The sequence below is a fragment of the Tinamus guttatus genome, unplaced genomic scaffold (genome assembly GCF_059628265.1).
Source record: "Tinamus guttatus ecotype Peru unplaced genomic scaffold, ASM5962826v1 Tinamus_guttatus_pri_ptg000459l, whole genome shotgun sequence".
NCBI lineage: Eukaryota > Metazoa > Chordata > Aves > Tinamiformes > Tinamidae > Tinamus > Tinamus guttatus.
The window spans coordinates 5295604-5323284 of record NW_028288993.1 but is presented as its reverse complement, the minus strand read 5'-3'; the positions used below and the strand labels follow the sequence as shown (position 1 = coordinate 5323284).

Here is a 27681-nt window from a genome sequence, read left to right as displayed (position 1 = left end):
CAGGAGATTTACCTTTTCCCTTGCTTGCTGAAAAAACAAACTGTTTTTTTCAGGATGAAGAAAACCAGTATCAACAGTTATTTGCTGTGCCAAGTGGGATGTCAGAGTGGGAGAAATGCATGTAGTTATGTTATAGAAAGAGTTATGGCCCTGTCATTTCATGCTCTCTGGCAATAATGTTCATTAGTCTCTTGGATTGAAATCACTGGGGGATTTTCCTGATGTTCTGAGTTTTGGTAATTCATTACCTTTGAAGGGAATTGAATCAAAATGTTTTTCAACTAGAAATGCATTGAAGTGTCTACTCTGTGATGGCATCATTTACTAAGCAACTATTTGTAATTTTTTAGGTTAAGTTACCTTCTTTTGTGTGTGTGTAGATCAGTCTATTTAACTTTTTAACACCTGAAATTCATCTTTCTTAGGTTAGCACATGTGCTTATGTCACCCAAAAAGTTGAATTTGCAGGTATCAGGTGAGTGCTTAATTTCTGATTTATTGCCCAATTGTAGGAAAAATTCAGGAGAATGTAGGAATCCCTGATTTTACAGACAGCTATAAACAGGAATGCTCTAAACATGTACATTTTTAGCATTTCCAACTGTAAGGGGGAATAATATGTATTATATAATATATTATGTATTATTATATAATAATATATATTGTACGTTATCTACTGATGTTTATTCCTCTGATACTTATGACTTCCATGACTGACTTCAGACTCATAGTATTCGTAAGTATTCAGTGTGAGAATCTTCTCTGAAAAATCCTCCACATATTTTCCTTCGCTTACTTTTTCACAGACTTCTGTCTGTAGTGTGATGTAGAGGAAGAGTTTTATCTGACCTGAAGGAAAAGAAACAATGATAGGTTGATAGCAACCACACTCACTGCCTCTGTGAATGCTAAGTAATTTGCCTTTCACCTGTTAAGAGTATTCTGCCCTCCTTGAGATGGCACAAGGTCAAGGAGCCGTGCAGGTGTGGCAGGAAACAGCTGTTCAACATCTTTCTAGATTAGAGATAACTTTTTATTCAAATGCACTTTTAACTCTCTTCAAATCACCCTTGAATGCAGAGTTTGGCACCTCGTTAATTTGCTTGAAGACCGTTTTTCTAATCTTCATGTTCACTGTAGTTGGTAAATAATTTGTCCTTTTGCTCTTCCAGGGCGCAAGCAGGTGAACTGTGGGTTAAGAGTGAGAAAGTCACTTGCGGCTACATCAGTGAGGATACCCGGGTAAGATCTTGAGTTAGTGAGGGAAATTTTTCCCTTCCTTTCCTTGCCAGTCTTCGTATAATTCCCTCTTGTTTGCAGATTTGTGTGAATCATTTGAATTGTCTGTGTTGTAAGGTAAAGAATGATAACAAATACTTGAAGATGAGTGATTAAAGCAGTTTATCTATTCTGTACTGCCAGCCCTAGGAATTACTTTGGCAATTGAAATGCAAACTCTTCAGAGAGGAAGTACCCATGATGCAATCATATAAATTGCCCTCTAGCTGACTTCTGCTTTTGGCAACCGTAACACATTCTGTCACAAAAAGGATTGATCAGTTTGTTCCATCTCTTTCCTTCTTCCCTTATGGTAGGCTTGCAGTAGTGTTAGTACCACTGTGTAGTGAACTGTAGACCAAAGAACTGATCTGTTGCGGGGTCTGGGAAATCCTTTTTACTGACGTACTTCTCAGCTTGATCAGTGTCCTGATTCATATCCTTGTCCAAGTCTTTGTCTTGACAAAATGCAGGAGGCCTCAGAAGTTGAGACTGATTGCTTAGGAATTGATGGGGCAGGACCAGGGACTGCTTTATTTTGTAGTTCTGCCAGAAGTATTGTCCTTTAAACTGTTCTTTAAGCTGAAGACTGTGAGGGAAGCCACTGCTTGGCATCTAAGCAGTTTCTTCTAATTAGTGTGCTTCTGATGCTTTCATTGAATATACCTTGTTTTAATAAAGGTCTTTTGCTGTTCTGCAGGTGGTCTTCCGCTCCACTTCGGCCATGGTTTATATCTTTATCCAGATGAGCTGTGAAATGTGGGATTTTGATATCTATGGTATGTAGGTAACTACCTTGCTGCCTGATTGTGAATGCAGATGGCAGTGAGCGTTTTTGTCACTGTCAGAACGGTAAAATTTCCCACCTTTGACCAAGGCATTGCTCTGTGACCAGCACCGTGGTCCTGCTGTGGAATTTTCCTTGCAGGGCCAGGCCTATACCTCTCCTGTCTCTTCTGTAATTTTCTTCCCTTACTGTAGGGCTTAGGTCCTGTTATCTCAGTGAATAATATAAAGGGACAAATGAGCATGAGCCTTGAAAAAGGTTTTTCTGTGGATACGTCCATATTGGGTGATGAGGACAGGTGCAAGCCTGGGTGAGCCTTGAAATTAGAAATGTATGGGAGCCCTGTGCAAAGAGGTTTTTGATGTTTTACACCTCTCTGGACTTTGGCTTAGCCAGGGACCAAAACCCCTATGTTAGCCATGGTAGAGTTCTCTTAAAATTGTTAAAATTTTAGCAGTTAAGAATTCAGTGAGTTATCTGTGTCATTGTCCTATTTTTGTATTAATTTTTTAATAATTTCCTTACCGCTTCCTTTGACCATGTGTTTAGGCATATGTAACTGGGCAACCATTCAAAACTGAGCAGGGGATCAGTTGTGCCCAGTATCTCTAAAAGATAGTACAGATGCTTTCCCAGCATGTTGCCAATATCTTGTAATAATGAATTTAAAGGTCAGATCCTTCAGACCATACAGTAGTTGTCTTGTTTACATTCTCTGAAACTTGATCTTGTTTTATTACCTTCTTTTATTATCATCTTTGCTTAGAAATGCTAATATTCAGTGTGCACACAGACATAGCAAATCATTTGGCTCTGATTCTTAAAAAACAAAACCAAAATAAAACAAAAGGCAAAAAAACCTAGAATCTTTGGGTTAAATTTACTTGGTTCCATAAGCGTATGGTTGAAGTAACTGCTGCTGTTTGATGCCTTGGCGATGTGCTTCCTTTGCAGGGGACCTGTATTTTGAGAAAGCTGTGAACGGTTTCCTTGCTGACCTCTTCACCAAATGGAAGGTAAATAGCTGCTTGAACTCATCTTGTCCTGAAAGAGGAGGTCAGGGTCATCTTAATTACTGAGCCCTTTGATCTGCTATTTTGAGGAAGAAAGACCCAGGTTTGGTCAATCAGTGCTAGTGTTTACAGGACTCAGCATCAGAAGGCTGATTACAGCAGGTCTGCAGATAAGTATAGGAACTACTTGGCACACGCAGCTTGCATTTATGGTGTGTGAATCATGCAATTAATTCATTCGTGTGCAGGGGTCTGACTGGGCTCATGTCACCTGCTGTATCATATAGTTGTGCAAGAGTGCACTAGCATGAGAAGTTTTACCTTTTTCTCTGAAGTTGTTCAGGCCATCTCTTTCAACATTCACAAATAAGAATATCAATATTGTCATGAGAGTGTATGTTTATGTAATCAAACAAATTGAGACAGCTCTCTCTTATTACAAAAATATTGTATCCAGGCAGCAACAATTAAGAATCTCTTTAGAAGCTAGTAGAGAGTGCTGCTGTTAAATGCTATATAGCTTGGCAGAAGAAGATTCAGGTCAGAGCATTATGTGTATCAAAACCCTGTGCAGCAGTGATGCAGATATGTAGCAGTCAATTTTGTTTCTAATTGCCTTGGTTGAGGGAGAGATGCTGCTATTATATATGTCTCTATTTATATACATGTGTGTACACTTGTAGTTTTCTGTTGTGTGACCCCACTTTTTTCCTTCTGTCCTTCTTGTAAAGGAGAAGAACTGTAGCCATGAAGTGACAGTGGTTCTGTTTTCTAGAACATTTTATGAAGCAAAAACGATAGGTAAGTAAATCCTGTATTTTCACAACACTGTCTCCTCTTCTCTTTCATGTTGGTCGTGAGCTGGCAGTGATTTTTTGCAAATGAAGAAGGGTCATTCTTGTAATGGATACTGTACTTTGGAGTTCATAAGTTATGGAACACAAAAGGAATATTGCTCATGAGTTTTGAATTCCATGACTAGTGTGTTCAGTGATGCAAAAGCTCACTCTGTTTTTATGGTTCCTCTAGTTTCTTGTTCTTCTGTAGAGATGTCAAGGAAAAGTGAAAAACATTACCATTTACTCTGGAGAGAAAACTACCCTTTAGTAATCTCTTCAATCAAGTATTTCTCTAGTAGCTTTCAAAAGCTGTTTTTCCCCCTCAGTTTATTAAGTCCCCATCCATACTATTCCATGTTAAACACAATGGCCATTCTTAATACATGGCCATTCTTAAGAAAATACTGCAGTGAAAACCTTATGTGGAAGAGTATATGGCAAATTTTCCATCTCATACTCAAATTTTTCTAATGTTGAATGTGTGAATGTAAATATGAATGAATGTAAATAAATGTTCCTTGCAAGGAATTTTTTCTTTACGAGGACAGAATAATACTTGCTTTTGTTCCATTTCAGATGAGTTTCCAGAAACGCATCGTGCGTCAATTCGCCAGGATCACGAGGGAAGATTTTATGAAGATTTTTACAAGTATGTCTTCCTAAGGGTTCTTTCACCTCTTGTCTCACAGTGTATTTGCAACTCGCATTTTGAATATCCAGTTATTAACTCCAGTACCTTATGTCCGAAAATGGCAGCAAAGTGATGACTATTTCCCATCCATTTAGAAAGTGCAAACCTATCGATAGCTGCTATATTATTCTTTCACTTCTGGCAAGTATATTAGTTGCCAATAAACTTAAAAGTTCTGTAGTATTTGCAGTAGTTTTTGCTTAAGACTTGGTTACCTTTTGACTCTCTACTTTTGTAAAGCTGAAGAACAGATGGTGCCACTGCTGAAACTGGAAGTGTTTCCAATTAGGTACTAGAGCTTCTAGGCTGATGGTCACAGCAGATGCAGCTATTGAAGATGCTGGCTTGCCCTGAACTTGGGCTTCAGAGTCCCACTGCTTTGCGGAACAGTGATGTGTTTGATGTATAAAATTGATTGTCTTTTTTACTGGGATTCTTTTTGGAACAGGCTTTAGTATAAAAGCTGTCAGAAGCAAGAGATGAAACTACACAGGGCTGGCGATGTACCCAGCTTTGTGTTTGCATCTTTAATGGTTGATGCAAATATGCAGCAGTTCTAAAGCACTACCTAGCAGAGGGAAGTTGAACTTATCTTCTTTTCCGCATGTTTTTTTTTTTTGTAGCTATAGGTTGTTCATCTGTTCTCACTTCCTCATCATAGCTTCCTTTTTACAATCCTAATTAATTTGTGCTCTCTCCAGAGTTGTGGTTCAGAATGAGAGACGAGAAGAATGGACCTCCTTGCTTGTGACCATTAAAAAACTTTTTATCCAGTATCCTGTGCTAGTCCGACTGGAGCAAGCAGGTATGAGAAGCTTCCTCCCTCCTGCTTTTACCCTTTTATTTGGAAGTTACCTGTAAACTCTGTAGTCTCAGCTGGAGTCTGGTATTTGCAGTACTTAACAGTGCTTTCTTAAAGAAGCTGCTCTGCTTATATCTTTCTGAGAGCAAACAAATACCAATTTTGTTTATAGGTCGTACTACCAAAACAATTTGTTTTAACATGTTGATTTTATGGAGGTAACTTCTCTCTCTCTTTCTCCTCTCTTTTTATCTTCTTTTTTTTTTTTCCCTACCCTTGCAACACTTGCTCAGAGGGCTTTCCACCAGGTTACAATTCTACCTCAGCACAAGGGAACTACCTGGAGGCCATAAATCTTTCATTCAATGGTAAGTTGTGAACAGCGGATAAAAACATACAGAGAAGGAACCATTAAAGCAGCTGTCAGTAAATGGGTGTGGATTTCTGCTGCCTGGTGCTTAACACTGGGAAGAGAAGGAGAAATATTAAGTGCTTAAATTTGTTATTTTCTGCCTTTAGGAATAGGTGTTCTGTTTCTGTCTCTGGAACAACTGGCTATCAACCTCACATAACTGAATATTGAATAGTTCAGTCTTCAGGAGACATTTACAGAGCCTTGTTAGTGAGATTTTTTTTTCTGTCCTTTTTTTTTTTTTTTTTGTAATTCTTTACAGCAGATACTTTTCACCTTAATGACTGTTAATTACTGTGAGAGAAAGAACATCATGTTGATTATGATTAGTCTGATTATTAATCAGGTTAAGGAATTATTTTTTAAGGTGTAATAAAGGAAGCACTAAGCATATAAGAAAAATATTCCTATGTGCATACATCTGCTTTCCATCTTTATCTCCTCTGCTCTGGGTGTTCTCTTTCCTGTAGCTTTATTGGCACTAATGCATTGGACAAGGCTTCATCCAAGTCTTCCCATGAGGAATCCTGCTTAATATCATGTGATCCTGCTCTCTGAAAGCATCTGTTCTGCTCTTCTTTTAAACAGTGTGTGTTCTCTGCCTCTTCTTCCTAGTGTTTGACAAGCATTACATCAACCGGAACTTCGATCGGACTGGCCAGATGTCCGTGGTTATCACACCCGGCGTGGGGGTGTTTGAGGTAGATCGGCTCCTTATGATTCTAACCAAGCAGCGGATGATAGACAATGGTAAATACCTTGCAATTCTGGGCAATTTTGTAAATGCCAACAAGTAAATCTTGGAAAAGCATCTCTTCCTTTGGCCTGGAAAAATAACTATAGTAACCTGTGACTCTGGAAAGAGGTGTAAGAATATAAAGAGGTGTATGGGAAAACTTGTCTCCAAGCTTTGTATAGAAATGGCCAAACTTTTAGAGAACTGAAAAGTAGTTAATGTCACATGAACTGAAGATAGCTGAGAACTTAATCAGTCATGTCAGACCTTTGCCTTGAAGGATAATTTTGTGTCATTTATATTAATTTAGAAGAAATGCTTCCTATATCTCCACTGATGCTATCAGTTTGCATTTATATCATGGGCTTCCTAACTAGTATTTTTCTTATGAGACTTCTAAGATGCAGTTATAAGCACAATGTGAGGCTTAGTGACAATTCAGAATCTTTGTTTTGTCTTATAGCATGTTAGTCCTGCTTGTTGTATAGCTGAACTCTTCTGTTCCTTGTTCATAGGGATTGGTGTGGACTTAGTATGCATGGGAGAACAACCACTACACGCTGTTCCACTCTTTAAGGTGATAGAAGCTTCTTTTCCCTTCTGTTTCCAGTGCGCATGTTACTCACTTTGTTACCAGCTTGATGTAACTAATTTCTACATTTCTGAATTTCTCTTCCAGCTTCACAATCGCTGTGGACCGGGAGACTCTAGGTTGGGTGATGACTACAATATCCCACACTGGATAAACCATAGGTAGGTGAACCTAAGGTTTGCGAGGAAATTCTGCTTATCTGTTGTGCTGTGACGTGCTTTTCTCTATAGATATGTTGAATTCTCTCTTTTTTGTTTTGCTGTTTATTTCTTCTGCTCTGCTTGTGAAACATTGGCAGATACACAACAGCCTTGCAGAAATAGGAACACTTTTGTAGAATGGGGAATGCAAAAGTTATCAGGTTAAGAAGTCTAGACAGAGTGTAAGGAAATCAAAGACTTGGAGTTTAGGAAGAAGAGTAGCTTCTCTCATCTTAACCTTATCTATGAATCTTTTAAAGATGATGTCTTCCTCGAGAAAGTTCTTTCCTTTTCTCCATCGAAAAGCTATCTTGAAGTGGCTGGCCAGCCTTCTTACTTACAGTGTTCACTTCCTAGACGGCAGCTGAAGAACCTTATTTTTTTTTTTCTTTTCAGTTTCTACACATCCAAAAGCCAGCTCCTTTGTAACAGTTTCACTCCACGGATTAAGCTGGCAGGAAGAAAGGTAGGTATATTCTGATTATCTTTTCTTCTTATGAGTTAAGCAGATAATATTTTTTCTCAGCCAGGCATCATAATCCTTCTAGCAATGTTAGCATTTGAACTGTAGAAACTAGTTTCTGTGATAAAAGACAGTTTATTTTGGGGATTGTGAATGAGGGACTCATTTCTATGTCTGTCTTTTCTAAGATGGAACTAGATGAGAAATATTTTAGCCAAAATAAAAATTGGAGATGAATTTGTAACAGAGAACTCTTTAGCAAGGAGGAAAGGTGTCAGTGAAGGTATTGGTTTTACACAGTGGATTATGAGTGTCAGTATTGCCTGTTGCTTAACTGTGGTTTGGCTGCCTCGTTCAGTCAGCAGGATAAACTGTGTTTCTCCACTAGATACCAAGTCTGATGCTTGATCACTCTGTGGGGGATATTTGCACAGAACACGCTGACTTTCTTTCTCCCCTCTGTCCTCTCCTGTCTGTTGTTGGTGGGTGTCTGTCCCTTCACACTTCCTGTGTTGGATCCTCCAGCCACTGGTCGAGAAGGCAAAAAATAGCCGAGATGCCTGTGAGTAATCCTGTTCTGGAAGGACCTATCCCTTTGACCCACAAAATAATAAATAGTTCTAGTAAGATAATGACACTAGATCAAAAACACTATTGATAGGATAATTGTTGCAGAAAACCATCAAAACCAGATAGTTGTTATCAAGGATGCTAATAAGTGTGGATGAATTGACTTGGCAAATGAAGGGAGGGGAAAGATTCTGTCCTGTCTGCTTGTCACTGGACTAGAAAATAGATTGTATCATGCTGATGTTGAAGAAGTACTGCTTGTAGGAGTGAGATTAAGAGGACATTGGCTGCCTTGCTGGGATGTTGTCAGTACTGTGTACACACACACACACACACACACACACACACAAAAAAAAAAAAGGAAAAATCTGCATTCTTCTAATATGAACTCATTTCAGGAAGGTGTGTGTGCTTTTATGTCCATTCTTTTAAAGATACTTTCAAATGTGTAAGTTCCTTTTTAAGATGTTTGCCTATATTCATACAAGGATTCTGAATTTAATATCTGATTGTCAGGGAGAAGATAATTAGTGGCTCAGCAACTCTCGTTAAGAGACTATGAGCCGATGCATCTGCTGTAGTTTTTCTGCTCATGAGACTTTGTATGCAGTTTCTTTTACCACAGACAGTAGTAACTATTCCAAAAGTTGGGTGCTTCTAACTTGCAGATCTTGAACAACATTCTTGAAAGGAGTTCCAATGTTTGATGGTTTTATTTCAGCTTTAGGGGCTCCAAAAGATGCTGAGAATGCCCTGCCTATCCAGGTAGATTATGATGGTTATGATGCCCAGGTGTTCAGACTGCCAGGCCCGTCTAGGGCACAGCGCTGCACCACTTTCAGGTAGGATGCTCATGAGTGCACTAATTCTAGAGCAGTATTATGGGATAGATGAACTTGTGTTAAAGTATTCTTTGGCTTTCTTTCTTTCAGAGGTATTGTCTAACTCTGAAGAAACTGTTCATGTAGACTCCTGTTCACCTGAGCAGCCTGTGCAAATCTATACTGAAAGATGCCAATACAATCTACTGGAGTTACTGTAGTTTCTCTCTAGCTCTGTTTTTCCAGCTGTGTAGGCACTGTGCTGGAAGCATTTTATTACTGTGTCCTTATACGATAATGTACAAAAGTATGCAGTACCTCTATCATAAAACATGGTGATAGCTTCTAGGTAGCCTCCTTGAGCTCAGCTATCTAGTATTGAGTCTTTTATATGTTGGACCTGTTCTGCTGTGACCCTGTGCCAGGTGCTCTAGGTGTCCCTGCTTGAGCGGGGGAGTTGGACTAGATGATCTCTAGAGATCCCTTCCAACCTCAACCATTCTGTGATTCTGTGGAGCCCCTAGATAATACAGGAGTTAATTAATCTCTCTTTCATATCACTGGACATGTCTTTTTTATTTTCAGTAGGTCTGTGAGGGAGAGAGAAAGTCGTACCCGGAAGAGCTCCAGTTCCTACGACGTGTCGTGCAGCCCTTCTCTGCAGAGCCGCACGCTGCCTCCAGAGGAGGTGAGGAGCCAGGCTTCTGATGACAGCTCCTTGGGCAAGATCTCCAACATCCTGATGATCCCACGGCCTCACCTGCACCAGTATGAAGTCAGCAGCTCTTTGGGCTATACCAGCACCAGAGGTCAGCCTGAGGCGGATGGGAAGCAATCTTAGGTGGTGAGAGGGGAGAGAGAATATGGAAGTTGATGTTGACCGCAGCCAGGCCAGCACAGAGGAGACGGTGCTCGCATTAGTATTCCCGCTGTAGCTTTTTCACAGCTCTAATTATGACTGGGTGTGCATTTTTCTTTGTGTATTTTTTGCTGGCTTGTCCTAAATAATGTGTCCTGACACTGATTTACTCATTTCCCTTCTCTGTTACAATTTTTAAAATTTGACTCCTGTGCCTCTCTGCTAATGTGAACATGTACAGGTAACTTTTTATTATCCAGGTCACTTAAAATTGGTGAAATGAAAATGTGCCTTAGTGGTGAGCCCTGGGGGGACCCTTCTTGTAACTTCTGTCTTTTAGAAGTAATTGTCATTACCTGTCACTTTCTGGATCCTTCCTTTCGATAGCACACTGCTGAGACATCTTGTTGTGTTAGTAGTGGTGACAGTCCCTCTTTTTTATCTTCTAATTTAATCTTTTTCTCAGGCAGCATGTGATATCTTTCACAAGTCCTGATTGTTTCTAGGTAAAATGTGTTCCTCCCTCAATTGCTTAATATTCTTTAGAATTAGTTTGCTATCTCCAAAGACTGTTTATGCCTTTTTTTCTTTTTCCTTGCTGTATGGCACTTCTGCCTGATCTCACACTAACTTTACATTGTGTTTTCCAGATGTCCTTGAGAACATGCTGGAGTCTCAGCAACGGGACTCCAGTGCCCCAGGGAGGTTCCATGTGGGCAGTGCAGAATCCATGCTGCACATTCGACCTGGTGGTTACACACCCCAGAGAGCCCTGATCAACCCCTTTGCGCCGTCCCGCATGCCCATGAAGCTTACGTCGAACAGGAGGCGCTGGATGCACACTTTTCCTGTGGGTAAGGCTCTTTTCATAGCATGTTAGATTGCAGTGACTTCTTTCTTGTCCAAACATCAGCACAATGAGAGAAACAACATGAACTCCAGCATCTTGAAATACTCTGCGCTGTAATATTAGCTTAACTAAGAAGGTGTAGGCTTGATAAAGCCAAAATCCTATTGGAAATATTATGACCTTTTAGTAAACTTGGAATATCAGATACTGTGGAACAAGCTTATAGTAGATGGATGTGGGGGAATTGCAGCATTAGTGTGGTTTGGGTTTGGCTTCCATGCTGAATCATTTGTTTAATGTTTTGTAAATAGCCCTTCCAAACTGCTCAGGAGCGTATTGTGTTTCTCTGGCTTCTGAAAAGATGCCAGAGGTTCATGTCTTGGAAGATTTCCTAAGCAAATTTTCTTAATTTTTGCTAGTTACAATTGCTCATGCTGTTGATGAAAGCAAGCTATAAGCAAATGCAGAGAACTAAGAAAACCAAGGCAGATGATTTGATTAATGATCCAATTGTAACTGGGTAGGTCCGTCGGGAGAAGCTATCCAGATTCATCATCAAACCCGCCAGAATATGGCAGAAATGCAGGGCAATGGGCAGCAGGATTTGACACACTCTTCTGCTGAGCTGCTGGAGCTGGCCTACCATGAGGCCGCTGGCAGGTAAAGTCCTCCAGGTAGCTGTGGGGCTGATGTGATATGTTGGAAAGGGGCATAATAACTATCAGGGGGCAGTATGGATCAGTATTGAACCCTATTGATGGGTACTGATAGTTCGTGTTCCTGACATAGATGCATAAATTTTCGTGTAAGGCCAGTGTTGCTCTTGGTAGGCACCGATGTCTATCGATGTTGACCAGTTTTGACATAGATGGGCCTTGAGGGGTATTGATTTCCACATGTATTTCTGGGGTCGACATGCCTAGCTGCAGCAAACATCAGGGTGGACTGCAAATGAAAATGTCTGTGTTCTCAAAGCACAAGCCTTGGTCAATATTGGGAGCTTATATATTCACTGGCTGACTCTGAGAGGGGAGAAAGATTTCAGTATTTTTGGAAGACAGGAAACAGTTCTCGCAGAGAGAACAATTTGATCCTTCATCTGGGCCATCTGTCAAGCTGCTCAGTTAGTCTGCAACTCCCACATACTCCTTCCTTGCTCTCTATCTGATTATTCTTTTTTGACAACATTTTGTCCATGTTTTTCACTCGTTATTTAAGGTTGTTTACTAAAAGCACTTTGGTAGCTTCTGTAACTTTGAAATTGCCAATAAGTTAGTTTGTGTCATTGTTAGTTCTAATGGGTCTTTTTCCTACTGTGTGTTTCTTTATTCTTGCGGGCTTGTAAAAGTTCTTGTTACTGTTTATGAATGTCAAGGATGACTGAGGTTCTCACCAGTATCTTCTCCTTCTTTTTCCCCTCCTATCGTTGAGCAATCCTTCAGGAAATTACATAGCCTAATTATTCTTCCATGTGTGTGTTGTTGTTTTTCTTTCACAGGGAATTTGTCGTCTTATCGTATGTGTTGTAGTATCCTTTGGGATTTGCTCATTTTTTTTCCAAGTCACTTTATACCGTACTTGTCACCTTTTTATTGTTGCCTTTATTGCTTTTCTTTTGCTTCATATGAACATCCTACTGTGTTACTAAGACCAATCCTTTTTTTTGTTGTATTCTTGATGGTCCTTCTGGATGACACAGTCATCCAAAACGATTTGCTCACTCTGAAATGTTGTTTTCCACACAATGAGTTCAGTTCTGTGAATAAATAAGCCTTATTTGTCTCCTGGGGGGGTATATGAGTGGCTTGTTCCCCACCATCCTGTAAAAATCTTGCGTCGGTCATTGCTAGAGGCAGAGACCGAAATTGTATGGACAGATGCTCCTTTTCTGCACTGCGTTTGCTCCTGCTTGAATCTCTGTAAACAGCATTCGGAGGGGGGTTCACCTGAGATGGCAAACTGCTTGCTTATTTGTCTTGTTAAAATTGGCTTGAGTGGGGAAACTGTTTCTGTAGAAATACAGCTGTTTTCTTTCTCTAGACACATCAGCTCTCGTCATCCGGGTGACGGTGCCTCCTTCCTGAGCTTCGGTGGAGCAGAGGAGTATCCCAACGGTCTGGCTGGCGGCAGCGGTGCAGGTAACAAAGCAGTGGGAGAGCAGGCAAGTCAGGAGACAAGGCCTGTAGCAGCAATGGCAAATAACACAACCAAAAATCATGGAGAGTGGGTGTTCCAGTGGCTATAAAAAAGAAATGATCAGCCATGATTCTTCTTTTTCTCAAAACTGATTTAAAGATTTTTTTTTTTGAATTTCCATCTCTAAATTATAGCTGGATGAAAAGAACTGTTTTTTCTCCTGTGCTCATGTCTAATAAAACCAGAAAGAAGTCTTGTTAGCAGACATGATTTTCTTACACATTGCTTGTCTTATGCTTAAATAATCTCTTTAAAGGCAATTTCTGTTCTATTATCCCCTTTTGTGTTTCATTTGCATGTGTTTCATGCTTTCACTTTACTTTTTTTGCCTTCCAGATAGAGTTTGTTTGTTCTGGCAGTTGTTTTAGCTACTGGGTATAATTTGAACAACCTAGATGCAAAGAATATCTCAGTAATCAACGTACTTGAATTTTATAGAGGTCCTTCACATCTGCAGATTGCCTATAAATCATGTATATGGTGGAAGTTAATCAGTGTCTGCCTGTCTTTGTGGAAGTCGTTGTGAGCCACCTTCCCTGACTAACCTCCCTCGGCCATCTGTAGCTGCCACACTGTGACTCAGTGGTTTGACTCGTATTTCTCCCTTATGATTTGAGTCACCTGTGAGATGAAACAGTTCTTTTATTTCTAATTTCCAAAAATATGGTTTCACAGGGAGTTTGATTGGTTCCTCTCTGACAGCATGTTTGCTGCACCACGTGCTACGTGGAGAAATATTACCCCCCCTCTTCACAGTGACATTCAGCATGCTGTCTCTCTCGCCCAGCAGATGGTAGGTGGCAATTCAGAGCAAATAAATCTTGCTGCACTTCCCTAACTAGATGGCAGATGGCATCAGAGTAGATGGTGAAAGATGAGTGCCAATGAGACGCATCTCCTTTTCTGCTGTGCTGGCATCATCTGTTAGTAAACGCTATTTAGAATAGTAGCTATGATGCAGATATTTATTTCCCGGATAAATCCACATAAGCCAGCTTTATAAAAATGGCTTCTTTAAATGTTTGGAGACCTCGTGAAGTTTGCATTTTGGTGTATGTTTTTTTTAGCCAGCAAACTGCCTTGTCTCCTCAGCTGTTCCTTTTCTTTCTTAGGCCAGAAGAGCTGCTTGTGCAGCTATGTACACATGCAGAACCAGCCCGGGGGCCTGATGCAACTGAAACATTACTGGGGATTTTTTTTTTCAGGAGGAATTGTTTCACTGTAGCTATCAAAAAAAAAAAAAAAAAAAAAAAAAAAAGTGCCTGCAAGCAGAACAGAAAGATGCGGAATGGGGCCTGGGAAGGAATGGGCAAGGGATAGGAAGGCATCATGCAGGCTCAGCGCGCTCCCAGAGCCCTCGGTTCAGCTTCTGTTCTCCAGGTTGTTTAACAGGCTGCCTAAATCCAATCCTTAGGGCGATGTAAAAAAATGATAGTCTCTAAGTCCTAATCAAGACTTAAATGTAATTTTTCATTAGTTCAAGTCTACTATTAGTCTTTAGCTTAGCACAAATGACTGAATTTGCTGAAAATCAGGACATGTTGGGGTTGTGGTGAATTTGTTTCATGATTTTGATAAATTACTTGGTGCTTTTATTAAAGCTCATATATGCTTTTTTCGCCCCCCCTCAGCAGGTGAATGTCTGTTGTAATTTCTTTTCTCGCTGATCCTGTGTTCTATGACATTCTTCCTCCTAATTCATCACTTTTTCCTAGAACAAGAATCTGATCAAAAACATTCTGCTTTTGAGTGCTGAGTGGATTTACAAGTATAATCAGCTCCGGAGACCTTGGGATTAGCATACTGAATACTTACAAGTGGCTTCTTTTTATTATTTGCTTTTTTAATGGTATATATTTTAAAGATGTTCATCACCATTTGGGGGAGATATTTATTTATTTATTTATAGAACAAAGAAAATCAAACTCCTGAGCATTGCTAATGAGATGTTTGAATTTCACTGAAGAGTTCTTACTTACCCATTAATTGGCTTTCTGTGTTTTTCTGCTGTGCAGAACCATGATTTCTTCTCAGAGAAATGTTGTCATATTCTTAAAACATTTGTATACTTTGATTTGCCTTTATTTGGAATGAAAGACAAAAGTGAAGTGCACACAATTACTTAAAATATGAAGCTGAAGCATGTACTTTTTTTTTTTTCATGTAGGCATGAACCTCAAAACTCAGAACAAGGATTCACTGGAAGATGCTATTTCTAACTCTCCAGATCCAAGTAAGCAGAAGGAGGGTTTGTACAGCAGGTTTGCAGAGGGGGGAAATAGGAAAGGGTGTGTTTATATCTAGAAGCATCAGGAGGTGGTAGGCAAGAAACTGGGAGGAAACGCTGGTTTTTGGCAGGCGTTTTGTTCTGCAGTAACTGGCAGGATCTGCGTGCATTGCGCATCTCGTGGAGATTGCAGCTCTGTAGCTCTTAGAATATCTGAAACAGGCTGTCATGTTACTGCCACACTTCTTTCCTTAACAGACACTATCATGCAAAAACTTGCTGAACTCTTATCTGCTTCTCAGTATGAAAAGTTTGCTTGGCACCAGCTAGTTGAAGCAGAATTAGTACGGTCAGTTTCTGTATTTGGTACCATTTACTGAGAAATATGTGCCTTCAGCTAACACAGAAACAAGCGTGTGGCTGCTTAAGAAAACATTTTCTTTGTAGCAGTCTGTCCTGTATAATTTTGTTGCAGTGTTTGGCCTGTTAATGTTGACGTTTTCATTACAAAATATATATTTTTTTTATCTTTAAGACCTCTGTGACAGTATGTTGAGAATTAGCAGTTGGCTGAGTGCCTCAAGATAGATTGGTTGAGGCAGGTCAGAATGTAACACAGTAGTGAAGTCATGATTTGATATAATTTGTTTGGCTTTCATTTTTAATGTCTGTCCCTTCTCCAGAATCCTGAAATTGCAACATAACTTTGGGAAATGGTGTAGAAAAGGAATGCTTTCCAAATTACTATTTTTCTCATCTTCCCACCCCTCTGGGTCTGTCTTCTGTTTTTATAGCTCTAGAAATACTCCCTTTTCTGCTGTTGTACTATGCCAGAAACAAGCCAGTCTGTCATTCTCTTTCCCCATCCCCAGCTCCTTCTGCAGTTATCTAAGATGCAAAGCTGGTCTGATTTTCTTGCTCAGACTTGGAGTATTGATCTGGTTTTGGTTTTTATAATCTGTAATTGCACCTGACTTGCTATAATTTTGGCAGAGTGGTGGCTACGTCAGCTCTAGCTTTCAATCAACTGAAAATTAAACATATTAACTTTGAATCCCATTTGCATGGTGGGATTAAATTAGCATGTGCACTGCATTGTTTAACAAACTCTGTCTCTTTCTCTCCCTCCCTCTTCCCCTCTTACTTTCCTTTTCTATTTCCATTCCACCCTCTTTCTGTCTCTGTTGACTTTGTGCCAACTCTGCACTTGTCCCTCATTCTTTCCACCTTTCCTCTTCACATGTTTCTCTCATCTCTTTCACCCTGATTTTTATGGGTGACCATATATGCCCCCATTGTCTCCCCCGCCAACTATACGAGGCAGTTCTGACGCTGTCTGCTCCCCCCGTAGTGCCAGGCTTCTGTTGTACAGTTGGAGTGGACTGGAAATCTCTTACTACTCCGGCGTGTCTCCCTCTTACCACGGACTATTTTCCTGATCGTCAAAGTCTGCAGAACGATTACACTGAGGGCTGCTATGATCTCCTGCCAGAAGCTGACATTGACAGGTTTGCCAGCACCTTCTCTAGTGTATCTTGAACTGGATCAAAATACTTAAGGTGCAGTTGGTGGAAGAGGAGTGCTCTGGAGTCTGCACAAGAGAAGGATGAATTGCCAGCGTAGTTGGCAGTGGAATACTTAATTTTCCCTTCTCAGTGGTAACTTTGCACCTTTTCTGATGTATTATTATTTTAGCAGATTTTATGTTAGAAGTGATTTCAGGATATAATTTTAGTTCTCCCTGCTTTCTGTTAATCACCTTGGTTAATCTGTTTTCCAGCAAGTATTTTAGAACCACTAAATGAATAAATGTTTGCACATACACAATATAAAAGATGCTTATCTTCTAGATATATTTAGTTTAGTGCTTCTAGAGATATTTAGTTGAAAACATTTTGGAGGAAAACAGTGTTAATGGGATAAATAGTCTCTGAGCTTCTCCTGCAAGTCTCTTCTTTAATTGCTTTGACTTTCTGAAGCTGTGTCAACCTTTTAAACATCTTTCAAACTTTGCACAATTTATACAGCATCAGACAAGCCTCAGCATATTGCTGCTTTGTGGCGGTGAAAAACAAAAGCTACCTACTAGTTAAGGTAACTGAAACATTGAATTCTGCTAGTAAATAGCAGAATTAAAGAAATCTCATGACCCTTTACAGCAGGAGGGCAAAGTTCAGGAGAGCAGAAGCAGATGTAATGGCATCTACTATAATGTGGAGTCTCTCCTTATCTCAGTTGCTGGTTGGTGCTTGAACTGTCTTTTGGTCTCTGCTCCAGACTTGTCTCTCGGGGATAGATTGAAGCCCCCACACTTGCAGTTCTGGGTACTGCTGAACGCTTACAAACTGCACTGAGATTCTCTGGGAAGTACTATAGAAGTGATCATTGCTAAACTACTCTGAAATTTAATGACTATTGTGAGCAAAATTCTTTTTGTGGACTTGGTGTCTGCAACTTGATTCAAAACCACTTTCAAAGACGTTGTTAAATATTGCCAGAGAGCTACAGAACAGAAACAGAACAGAAAGGTACCCACTCTTCTTTACAGTTCCTGCAGGTTGGTTTTCTCAGGCAGAGGGCTCCACTCACACAGATCCCAATGCAAGAAGAAATCCTCAGTCAGGAAAGGCAGAGCTGAGAATAGCTGCATGGTCAGCTTCCTTATTCTGGTCTCCTTCTTAACCTTTGTGCTCAGGAGAGATGAGGAAGGGGTGCAGATGACAGCCCAGCAGGTGTTTGAGGAGTTTATTTGTCAGCGTCTTATGCAAGGCTATCAAATTATTGTGCAACCCAAGCCACAGAAACCAGCCCCGACGGTGCCACCCCCTCTCAGCAGCAGTCCCCTTTACAGCAGAGGTGAGTGACTTTACGCTAACAATTCAGACTTTTGTTATTCAATCCTTTCCAGCAGTGCCAGCAACCTCCACGAGTCAGGTGCTAGATAGTCGTTTTAGCTATTTGTTTTTTTTCTTATTTTGTTAAATCAGAAAGAGGTAGAAAGCTAGTTGTGAGGCAGCACAGACAACTTAGATTTAAAACAAAAAAAAACTAACAAACCAAAAAACCCTCTAATTTTCATAGGAGTGACCCCAAATGAGATATGATGTCAGTACTGTTTGAGTGAACACATCTTAAACGCAATTCACATGGTGTCTGCAGGGCAGGTACATCTCTAGGAAAACATACCAAACCCTGAAAATGTGTTTATCTGAAAGTTAGCGTGGAAGTAGTTTCCTAACTCTAAAATAGCTGCAAGTCTCAGGTGAGCAGACAAAGCTTCACTGTCCTAAAACCATGATTCAGCTGCACCTGGTTAGACTGCAGAGGCCTGCGAGGTGGAAGGCCTCATTCCCTTGAGGGAATCTGGTTGTTAGTTGCTTCAGATATTTTTGAATATTCCATAGACAGGTTGGAGTTTATAGAGAAGGGAATACACAAAAGCAGGATATGGTAGTTTTTCTGTGCTGTAGAAATGAGCAGCCTTTGGTGAAGTTTTGAAGTGGCTAATTCCAGTGATGAAGCACTGAGAGGAAGGGAAAACGGAGCCTAGCTTTTCTATCACATCTGCCAGTTTCTCTGTAGTTCATATTGTGTGCTCTCAACTTGTCTCCACTGGAAAGTCTCCACTGGTAGTCTATGAACTGCAAATGCCCTTCATCTTTAGTTGTGCCACTAGCAAATGTTAACTGTCAGAACATAAGGCATCATGCAAACACCTCTTGGAAAACGTAGCCTGAAAGATGGGTCTTGGTTTATGTCTAAGTTCAGAAACCTGATCCTGGAGTCTCTTCCTATGGATGTGGATTGTTGATAATGTTCTGGCTATTGCTGTAAGCTTAAAACAGGTGTGCGTTTTGCTTTTTACAATTAGGTCTTGTATCAAGAAATCGGCCAGAGGAAGAAGATCAGTACTGGCTGAGTATGGGCCGTACTTTCCACAAAGTAACATTAAAAGACAAAATAATTACTGTGACTCGGTACCTGCCGAAGTGAGTATCCATTTAGTTCAGTGGTTTGCTATTAATTTTTCAGATGAAAATGTTTTTTCAGGTGTCTGTACTTGCTTGGAAGAATGTACTATAGAGCCTCCTCTCTTGAGGAGAAGAGAGAGAAGTGCTGCTGTCTGATACTGAAATTAAAGTTTGCTTTGTCTCTTTTAGGTATCCCTATGAATCTGCTCAGATAAACTACACATACAGCTTATGTCCCTCGCACTCTGACTCTGAGTTTGTTTCTTGCTGGGTAGAATTTTCCCATGAGCGACTGGAGGAATACAAGTGGAACTACTTGGATCAGTATATCTGCTCTGCTGGCTCTGAGGATTTCAGGTGAGACTTTCTCTTCCATCCAGACTGTTCTGTGTCCTAATTTCCTTTTTTCTTTTTGACCTAAAATTTCTTCAGCAAGTTCAGCCTACGAAAGCTCAGTACTCCAGGGAGAGTGGCTGGCCTGATTTCATTTGTGTGCTGCCAGCGGCTTTGTTATCCTTGTGCGAGTGTATTGCCATTGCTGTTGTATTATCTGATCTTTGATACGAAGTCTTGATCACAAAATTCAGTGATCACAAAATTCTGTTTTTTTCCTTTCCTACAAATGCAAATAAATAGATATTTTGTATCCCTCAGATGCTTTTCTTGGCTTCTTATTCATTTCTGTATCTGACTGAAGACTTCCATTTAGTTCTGAAACTGTTGGAGGCTGGTTTGAGTCCTAGGCTTAGCTTGATTCTAGTCATGCTCCTAAACTAGGTACTGCAGACTAGGTACTGGGCTGTGTGGAGTGTGTCTGAATAGTATCAGTAGCCTTTTTGATATCTTAAAACCAGTCTTTCTGTATCTTTGTTTCTGTTCGGGTCTCAGCCTGTTTCTGTGGCTCTAACATGTACCTCTGAAATTCCTTTTTCTTTGCTTATTTCTGGAAGAGCACTTGCAGATATGTTTCTGTAACATGTTGCAGAAAAGGAAGTATATCCATATGATGTAACTGTTCTGAAGATGGGCTTCTGTTCTCTTCAGCGTATCAGTGTGCTGGAATAGTTCCCAGGGCTGCTGCTCTGGCTGGCCGCTCCATTCCGTGCTCTGCTCTTTCTCACACAGGGGTGATGAAATGAGATTTTACTGTAATTGCTGAGATTCACAGCCTCTAGATAAACATTTTACTGACTGCAAAATCCTTCGTAGACAACTGTCTGTCCTGTCTGTCTTCCATGTTCCTTTTGCCAGCCTTATTGAGTCACTGAAATTTTGGAGGACCCGCTTCCTGCTGCTGCCTGCCTGCATCAGTGCCACCAAACGCATCATGGAAGGGGAAGTGCACTGTGATGTGTACGGAGACCGGCCGCGCTCCGACGAGGAGGAGTGGCAGCTCCTGGATGGCTTCATTCGCTTTGTGGAGGGCTTGAACCGCATCCGCCGTCGCCATCGATCCGACAGAATGATTAGAGTGAGTCAGCGTTGAGCTGGGCACGAAGCTCGTGGGGGCGGCACCTTTGTCCTCTTGCAGCGTTTTTGCCATCCACTGTGTGGCTTCATGAAGCATGAGCAGACGTGCTTGAAGGAAATGAGGTGTATGGGCTGTAGGGGCGTGTGTGTGTCTGCATGAACAGCACAGTCCTGTGTGCCAAACTACTCCAGAGCTGAAATAGCAGGGCCATGGAAGCGCTTTGCTAGTCACAAACTGCTGAAAGGAATTAAATTTGCCAGGAATGGGTATTCCCCCATGCTGCCATGACTGGAACCAGAAACGAGGCAGAGGTAGCTCACCCCGTGAGCAGACACCTCTGCGCAGCGTTCTGTGCCATAGCCTGAGGCTGCTCTGTCTTCTCAGCTAATCTGCTCCAGACACAAGTCTGGTGCCACCTCTTTGCACTGTGCCATGCTTTGGGTTGTACCTGTGTACATTATTATAGCTTGTGATGCAGATATCGCTGAGAAGGAATCTTTGAGGGAGTGGAGCTGTAATTTCCAGCTGGGCTGGCTGTGTGCAGCCCACTCAAATGTGCAGAGTGTGCCATTCGGTTGACTTCTTGGGGAACAGTCTTAAGGCAGCTATCAAAGTGGCTGATCTAGCAATTTCTCTTCAAATTCACCTACTGAATGGACTGACTTAGAGGAAAGCCACTTTTATTTAAAGAACAGTGTTCCTCTTTTTCTGAGAGGAGCATCCCCCTAGGCCAGTGCCTGTGGTTTAACTCCCCTTGAAGAGATGCCTCTCAAAGCCCTGCTGACACAGGCTGTTGCATCCTCACTTACTGCTGAAGCCTCACTTGACTAGGTCTGTGCTTCTGTTCCTTGTCCTTCAGAAAGGCTCTGCCATGAAAGGATTGCAGATTGCGGGTCCCATTCCCACCCACTCCCTGGAGCAGGCTGGGCCTCCCATTGGGAAGAAAGGAACCTCGGCACTCTCAGCCCTTCTGGAGATGGAAGCCAGTCAGAAGTGAGTCCTGTGAGCTGGCCACGCCACTCACTCCCCAGTATCCTTCCTTCATATCTTCTTTCTGTACTGGCTGAAGCAGATTAGGACAGCTCTGCCTTGAAAAGAAGGGAGCTGGAATACTGCTGCTTTAGTGTCCTTGAAGCTGAGCTGGAGTTTTCCAGGGATTCTTGTGTGTTCTGTTTCCATAACAGAATGAATACCAGAAATGGGGAGGGAAGGAAGAGGTGCCTTTCTGGTAGCTTAAAAGGAGCTCATTTTTATGTAGCATCTCAGTTTCTGATTTGCCATAGAGTTGTATTGTGTAAGAAGAGCTTAGCTTGGCGAAAAGTGTACATAGGTATTCCATACATCCAGTAGAGTAGTGCAGGATAAACACAGGGTAATGAACATAGCCAAGCTTTAAAGAAAATATGTTGTTTGGGCTGATAATGTCTGTTGAAATGCCTGTGGAATTTGAGACTCTTTTTCAGTATTGATCTATGATGATTCAAAGAAGTTCAAAACTACTAATACCAGATAGGCTGAAAACAGAGCTTGAAAACAGAGCTTGAAACACTGTTTTGTAGCTGTTAAATGTGCAAAACATTTAAATATTTTTTTTAATCGTGAGGTTGTATTGCTTATGCATAAGAAAACTGAGCAAGTTCAAGGATCCATTTTGTATATATGGGGTAGAAAATACTTATAAAACATTGGACTGACTCTGCTTCAGAATAAGGGGAAGCAAATGTGTGAAGATGCCCTTCTGCACCAGTGGCCTTTAGGCAGAGGCTGAGCTGGAGCACAGTGGAACAAGCTCAACTCCTTCCTTTGCTTTAGGAGCCTGGGGGAGCAGCAGGCATCAGTGCTGTCTGGAAAGAGCTCTGGGCAGCCTTCGGAGAGCGGGAGCATTGCCATCACACCCACCTATATGGACAGCCCCCGTAAGGTAAAGATTTCCTGATCTTTGTTTAGCTGCTGTTTTCATGTGCGAATCTTTTGAATAAGTGGATTGTACAAAGGAAAAAAATAGTTTACTTTTCAAAGTGTATGGCTGCAGCACACTACATTTTACTATCTAATCTCCCAGGGACTGGGCCTGCACATGGAATGTCCTTAAGCCTTTGTGTGCAGTGGCCTAAGGAGAGGTTCGGATAAAACCAGCCTACAGTTCTTTGCTGAAACTGTGGCAATGAGATCAAAACCCTGAGCTACTACCTCAGCATGTGTTGCTAATTTAAAGGTCACTTGTTAATTCCTCCACTTTCTTTTTTGGCAGCATATTTCAATCGGAATGTGATTTTTTAGATTAGGTGTCTGATTCCCCCTATCAATTGGTTGGCTACTTATCCATTTCTTTCAGTATTGTTCTCTTAGCATCTCATATTTCAATGTCCCAACTTTTGTGTACCCTGAAGTCCCTTCATGCCTGGTGTCCTTAGCGTCACCACAGGGCTATGTGTTAGGTAATTCTGGGGCCGTGGATATTGCTACCTGAAGTAGTAGAGAAATTGCCGTCAGCTTGGTAATAGATGTCAGTTTGCTTGTACTCATCCTGCAATGGAAGAGATGAGGAGCATGTCTTAGAAAAAGTAGATACAGAAGTTGAGTTTGAGAGGCATGTTTGCAAACTTCCGGTTCCTGATTCATGCTTTGCATTTTCTGCTTTTACCATTTAGGAACATGAACTTCCTCAAATTTCTCCCTTTAAAAAAGAGATTATAAATGTCTCTTTTTACCAGCAAAGCTGGTGGAAACTGCACATCATACACAGGACAGAAGATTACTGTGGCAGGTCTTTCTGCATACTAGAGGGAAAAAGGCAAAACTTGGCTTTCTGGGCAATGGCTGCTGTGTACTGGCACAGCAGTGTTAGAAAGGATTTAGCAGATCTTGTGCTATGCTGTTCTCTGTAATTTCAAAGTATCTATGTTAAAAAGCCTCTCAAGAAGGCTACTGTAAGATCTGGAAGTGCGTGTTACCAACTGACAGCCTTCCAGCATGGTAATAAAGACTCTATACACAGTTGCACACAGGGACTTTGGGGGTAGCAGATGCGATCTCCCACTTGATGGCTCACACTTGTTGGAAGGGTTCCAGCATGCAAGTAGCCATATGGGGCAGCTCTGTGCTGCTCAGGGACCACGGGCATGTGGGTGCCTCGTGCTCCCAGGGCACACGAGCGCTTCGGGGCCCCTCAACACAGTTCATGGCTCCTTAGGGCTCTAGGGCTCCTGAACAGAGCGCTTGTGGGCTGGCCAGAGACTTGCAGCCCAAGTACTGAGAGGTTGTCACAGCTGTGTGCTCCATCAGTAGCAAGGGGAGCAAGTGCCCTTCCAGGTTGCCATTCAGCACTGGAGCTGGTCCAAAACAAAACTGAACCACCATCTCCACCTCTTCTGCTTCAGAACAGCACTGACAAGTCACTTCAGCAGACACTTGTTGGGCAGTATGTTCCCTAGCATGAATACATTGCAGAAAACATTTTATATGTATGTAACAGCGTAAGTATCCTCCTAGCTGCAGGCTATAGACAAAATGTTTTGCCTAGGATCAGAATAGAGAACTGCAAACAGGGAACAAAAACCTAGCTGGGTTCCAGCGCGCTGTCTGGTGTGATAAGAGAATTGTGACGTATTTTAGAATAGTAGCTGGGGATAAATTCATCCTTGGTTTGTAAGTAGGCAGGGAACACAGGATAGGCAGTGCCGATGACTTTTGTACAAGATATTAAACACACCGTTGGAGAGGTCTTCTTGATAAATTTTTCTTCCTTGGCTTTGTAAAGCAGAATCTGCATTTGAGAGAAAGAGTATGCTTCCTGAAGAGTGTTTCTTTGTCTCAGGCTCCTCTCCTTACCATCTGAGTGACTAATAGACCAGAAAAGAGCTGGCCTTATTTTGAAAGATGTCGGATAGACACAGTTACATAGGTCCATCTACCACTCTTCAGCTTTTGCAATTGCAATGAAGACCCACTTAGTTTAGGGCTCCGTCTTTCTCCTAAGTGAGAAGGAAGGCTGTGGTTTTGAAATGGCTTCTGATCAGTGTGGTTTGCAAGTCTTTGGAAAAGTGTCTGTGCTAAGGAAAAGTAACATCTTGGTACAGAGAGAGAAAGTAAGGTTGTATGTGAGCATCTCCTGATGCTCCTGCTTGCTGCACTTGATTCTGTGTCTGTTTGGGATATGCATTCTTCTCATACTTTCTCTCTGTGGTCATTTCACACTTGCACAATCTTGTATTTGCTTTTCTTCATCTCCTTTTTCCTGTTGCTGTTGCCATTACTGGGCCTGCTTCCTCTGATGCCTTCAGGATGGGGCCTTCTTTATGGATTTTGTTCGCAGCCCACGCACAGCTTCAACCTTCTACTCCCAGGTTAGTTTTGGATGGTGTCTCGTCATCTCTGGCTTTTGGACTGAGGTGAGAGAGAGCATTTGTTGTCCTCACTGTGCAGTTCAGGGAACCTGGTTTAGTTTCCAGATCCGCTTGCTGAGGAGATGCCCAGCATGAACAGAATGAATTCTTCATGGTGGATGCTCCAGTTTCCTTCCACCATTCAATAGTTTTGAAGTGCTTTGGATATCCATACACCTTGCCTTACTGTGCTTTTCACTATGATGCTACTGTCTTGCCAGCTACTAAAGCTTCTCTTTTTGTATGTCAGTGAGTGCTGTTTTTTCCGTTTCCTCTGTGAAGCAAAGACAGCCACAGCTTACATGGTTCTTGGCTAAATTTCTCCAGTGTTAGTTAACTGACAGGTGGTTCTGAAGATATCGAAGTCAAATTGTGCCTGCAGATTCTTAAACAACTGAGAACTGAAAACATTGGTTTCGTTTTGGTCTAAAAGTCATCATGACGGATGTTGTTTGTACACTTAACACTAGTTAAGATTTAGCAATAAAGCAGCATAACCACAGAAAATACTGCAGGGTGAAATGAGGTCTGACAGGAAGAATGGATTTAACTGGCTGTGAGGACTGTAGATTCAGCCTGGAGCATCTGCCATTTCTGGCTGCCCAAAAAGGGACATCTGCTGTTGCAGAGTGAGAGATCTTTGGGGTGAGAAGTGGCGCAGATAGAGAGGGCTCTGTTCCTCCAACCACCAGAGCTAAGTCGTATTACAGCTCTGTGGTTTTAGCTGGGTGTGTGCTGCGGGTTTGTGAGGCCCAGGAACCATGATATTTACACCCATTTGAGTTAGTCCTGGCTGTACATACGCCACTCCCCCACCTCTCTAGCTTTTATATAATGTGCTTTTCCAAAGCCATACGTGTTAATGGCAGATGGCAATTACAGCCTGTACTTTGCTGGATCTTTCAGCATCCGTGTTCCTTCTGAAGTGATTTTATGTTGATTTTTGTGAACTAGTCAGTCTACCATGGAATAGTGCAAGTGTTCCTGCGGGAGGAAAGTGTTCTTGTCTTAGTGACATAGGTGTGGGTGGGTGCCAACCAGCCTCCTGATAGTGCCCTAAGAAAGGAAGATGAGCTGCTTTTGTGCATTATGAAACTTGAATTCCTTGTGGTAAATTCATGTGTTTTTGTCTCAGAGTTCAAGTTGAAACTATTTTGATAATTGCTTGCAGCTTGTCTCAGTGACTAGGACTCCTGTTTCTGTGCGTCGCACGTTTATAGTCATACTTAAGCTGAACGTGTCAGGTTGGGGTCTGTTGCTGGCTGGGCAGTGGCTGTTGCTGCATTGGTGATCCTTGTCTTTACTGGGGTCCCTGTGAATACTGGGGTACTGAATTTTTGTTTTGTCAGTAACTCTGTAGTGATGACCAAAGCAAGATTGTATTTATCCTTTCTGCATCTGTTTGTACCCGCCTTGCAGCATTGTTTGCCCTTCGCAGAAACTTGAGGGGCAGAGGGGAAAAAGAAAGGAAATGGGAAAAGGATTGTGTTATCAGTGCCATAAAGATGCTGCTGTGTTTTACTCCTTCAGGTCTCTATAGATCAAACGGCTCCTACAACCTTAGATGGCAACATGTTGCTAAACACGGGCCAGTTGGCTGACAGGGGCAGTGCCCCGGCCTCAGGGAGCTCCCAGAGTGTCACAGAGCAAGGATGCACCACGGGCGGCAATGCTGAGAGCAGGTGAGGGAGCACGGCAGGGCTGGGGCGAGGATGCGCCGAGAGCGGGGAAGGGAGCGCGGCGGGGCCAGGGCGAGGATGTGCTGGCAATGCCAGGAGTGGGAAGGGGGCACGGTGGGGCTGTGCTCCTGCAGCCGCCAGTGCCTCCCCGCTGCCAGGGAACAGGCGCTTGGACAGGGAGCTGCTGGGACAAGATGACCTTGCTGCAGCGCTTCCCCATGCAGAAAACGTAGTAGTAAATCAAGCCTTGCAACCTGGTTTCCCACAATTAAATGAGCATGAGGCCTTTTTTTTTTTTTTTTTTTTTTTTTTTTTTTTCCTCCTCCCACCCTACCCCAAAAAAGTTTCATTCTTTTAGAAATGAAGAATGAAGAAATTCTATTTCTGAAACCTGTTAGCAGGCAGTTCTGCCAGGGAGCTCCGAGGTTCTGAAAAGCAGGCTCTGCACTGACCTCTGTTTTCTCTATGTTTTAGCAAAGAGGTTCCTGCATGCCTAAATGGAGCAGCAGGTTGATGAAATCCAAGAGGTCCCAAGCTGGAGGCGAGACACTGGGGAGGAAGCAGTGCTGAAAATAAACTGCATTGATACCTGCTTCCTGTGTTTGTATATGAACATTAAAAAAGCCAGCTTTTAAAATATTTGCTCCCAATAGCTCTTGAATCTGGTGGCATGTTTTTACAGTGTGAATTGGGTCAGTATAGTAATGTCCTTACAACTTAAGGCTGGGAAAATGGGTCTGATGCTTGTAGTTATCCTTTGTGAAATGAAGAAGGAAATGTGGCACAGCACAGAGATAACATTTTTCTAAATGCATATATTTGAGTAAATCTGGCAGCTG

At 41.8% G+C, this 27681-nt stretch overlaps 1 protein-coding gene across 6 annotated transcripts in view; it reads left to right on the top strand.

Annotated features, from left to right (window-relative positions):
* The window catches only part of DEPDC5 (DEP domain containing 5, GATOR1 subcomplex subunit), a 41942-nt gene that overhangs the window by 2817 nt on the left and 11444 nt on the right, over window positions 1-27681 (top strand). The window contains exons 6-34 of one of the 6 annotated variants that reach the window (XM_088532377.1): window positions 426-475; window positions 1173-1242; window positions 1979-2057; window positions 3020-3081; window positions 3810-3879; window positions 4494-4566; window positions 5310-5413; window positions 5704-5778; window positions 6438-6572; window positions 7074-7135; window positions 7238-7311; window positions 7747-7816; window positions 8339-8375; window positions 9105-9225; window positions 9790-10013; window positions 10714-10917; window positions 11438-11573; window positions 12954-13051; window positions 15277-15342; window positions 16661-16866; window positions 17528-17529; window positions 18032-18192; window positions 19208-19325; window positions 19497-19664; window positions 20559-20778; window positions 21638-21771; window positions 22591-22699; window positions 25062-25124; window positions 26694-26845. In XM_088532377.1, the coding sequence (XP_088388503.1) occupies window positions 426-475; window positions 1173-1242; window positions 1979-2057; window positions 3020-3081; window positions 3810-3879; window positions 4494-4566; window positions 5310-5413; window positions 5704-5778; window positions 6438-6572; window positions 7074-7135; window positions 7238-7311; window positions 7747-7816; window positions 8339-8375; window positions 9105-9225; window positions 9790-10013; window positions 10714-10917; window positions 11438-11573; window positions 12954-13051; window positions 15277-15342; window positions 16661-16866; window positions 17528-17529; window positions 18032-18192; window positions 19208-19325; window positions 19497-19664; window positions 20559-20778; window positions 21638-21771; window positions 22591-22699; window positions 25062-25124; window positions 26694-26845 (3143 nt within the window). The remainder of the gene's footprint in view (window positions 1-425; window positions 476-1172; window positions 1243-1978; window positions 2058-3019; window positions 3082-3809; window positions 3880-4493; window positions 4567-5309; window positions 5414-5703; window positions 5779-6437; window positions 6573-7073; window positions 7136-7237; window positions 7312-7746; window positions 7817-8338; window positions 8376-9104; window positions 9226-9789; window positions 10014-10713; window positions 10918-11437; window positions 11574-12953; window positions 13052-15276; window positions 15343-16660; window positions 16867-17527; window positions 17530-18031; window positions 18193-19207; window positions 19326-19496; window positions 19665-20558; window positions 20779-21637; window positions 21772-22590; window positions 22700-25061; window positions 25125-26693; window positions 26846-27681) is intronic. The other 5 variants (XM_088532378.1, XM_088532376.1, XM_088532375.1 and 2 more) reach the window with 5 other exon arrangements.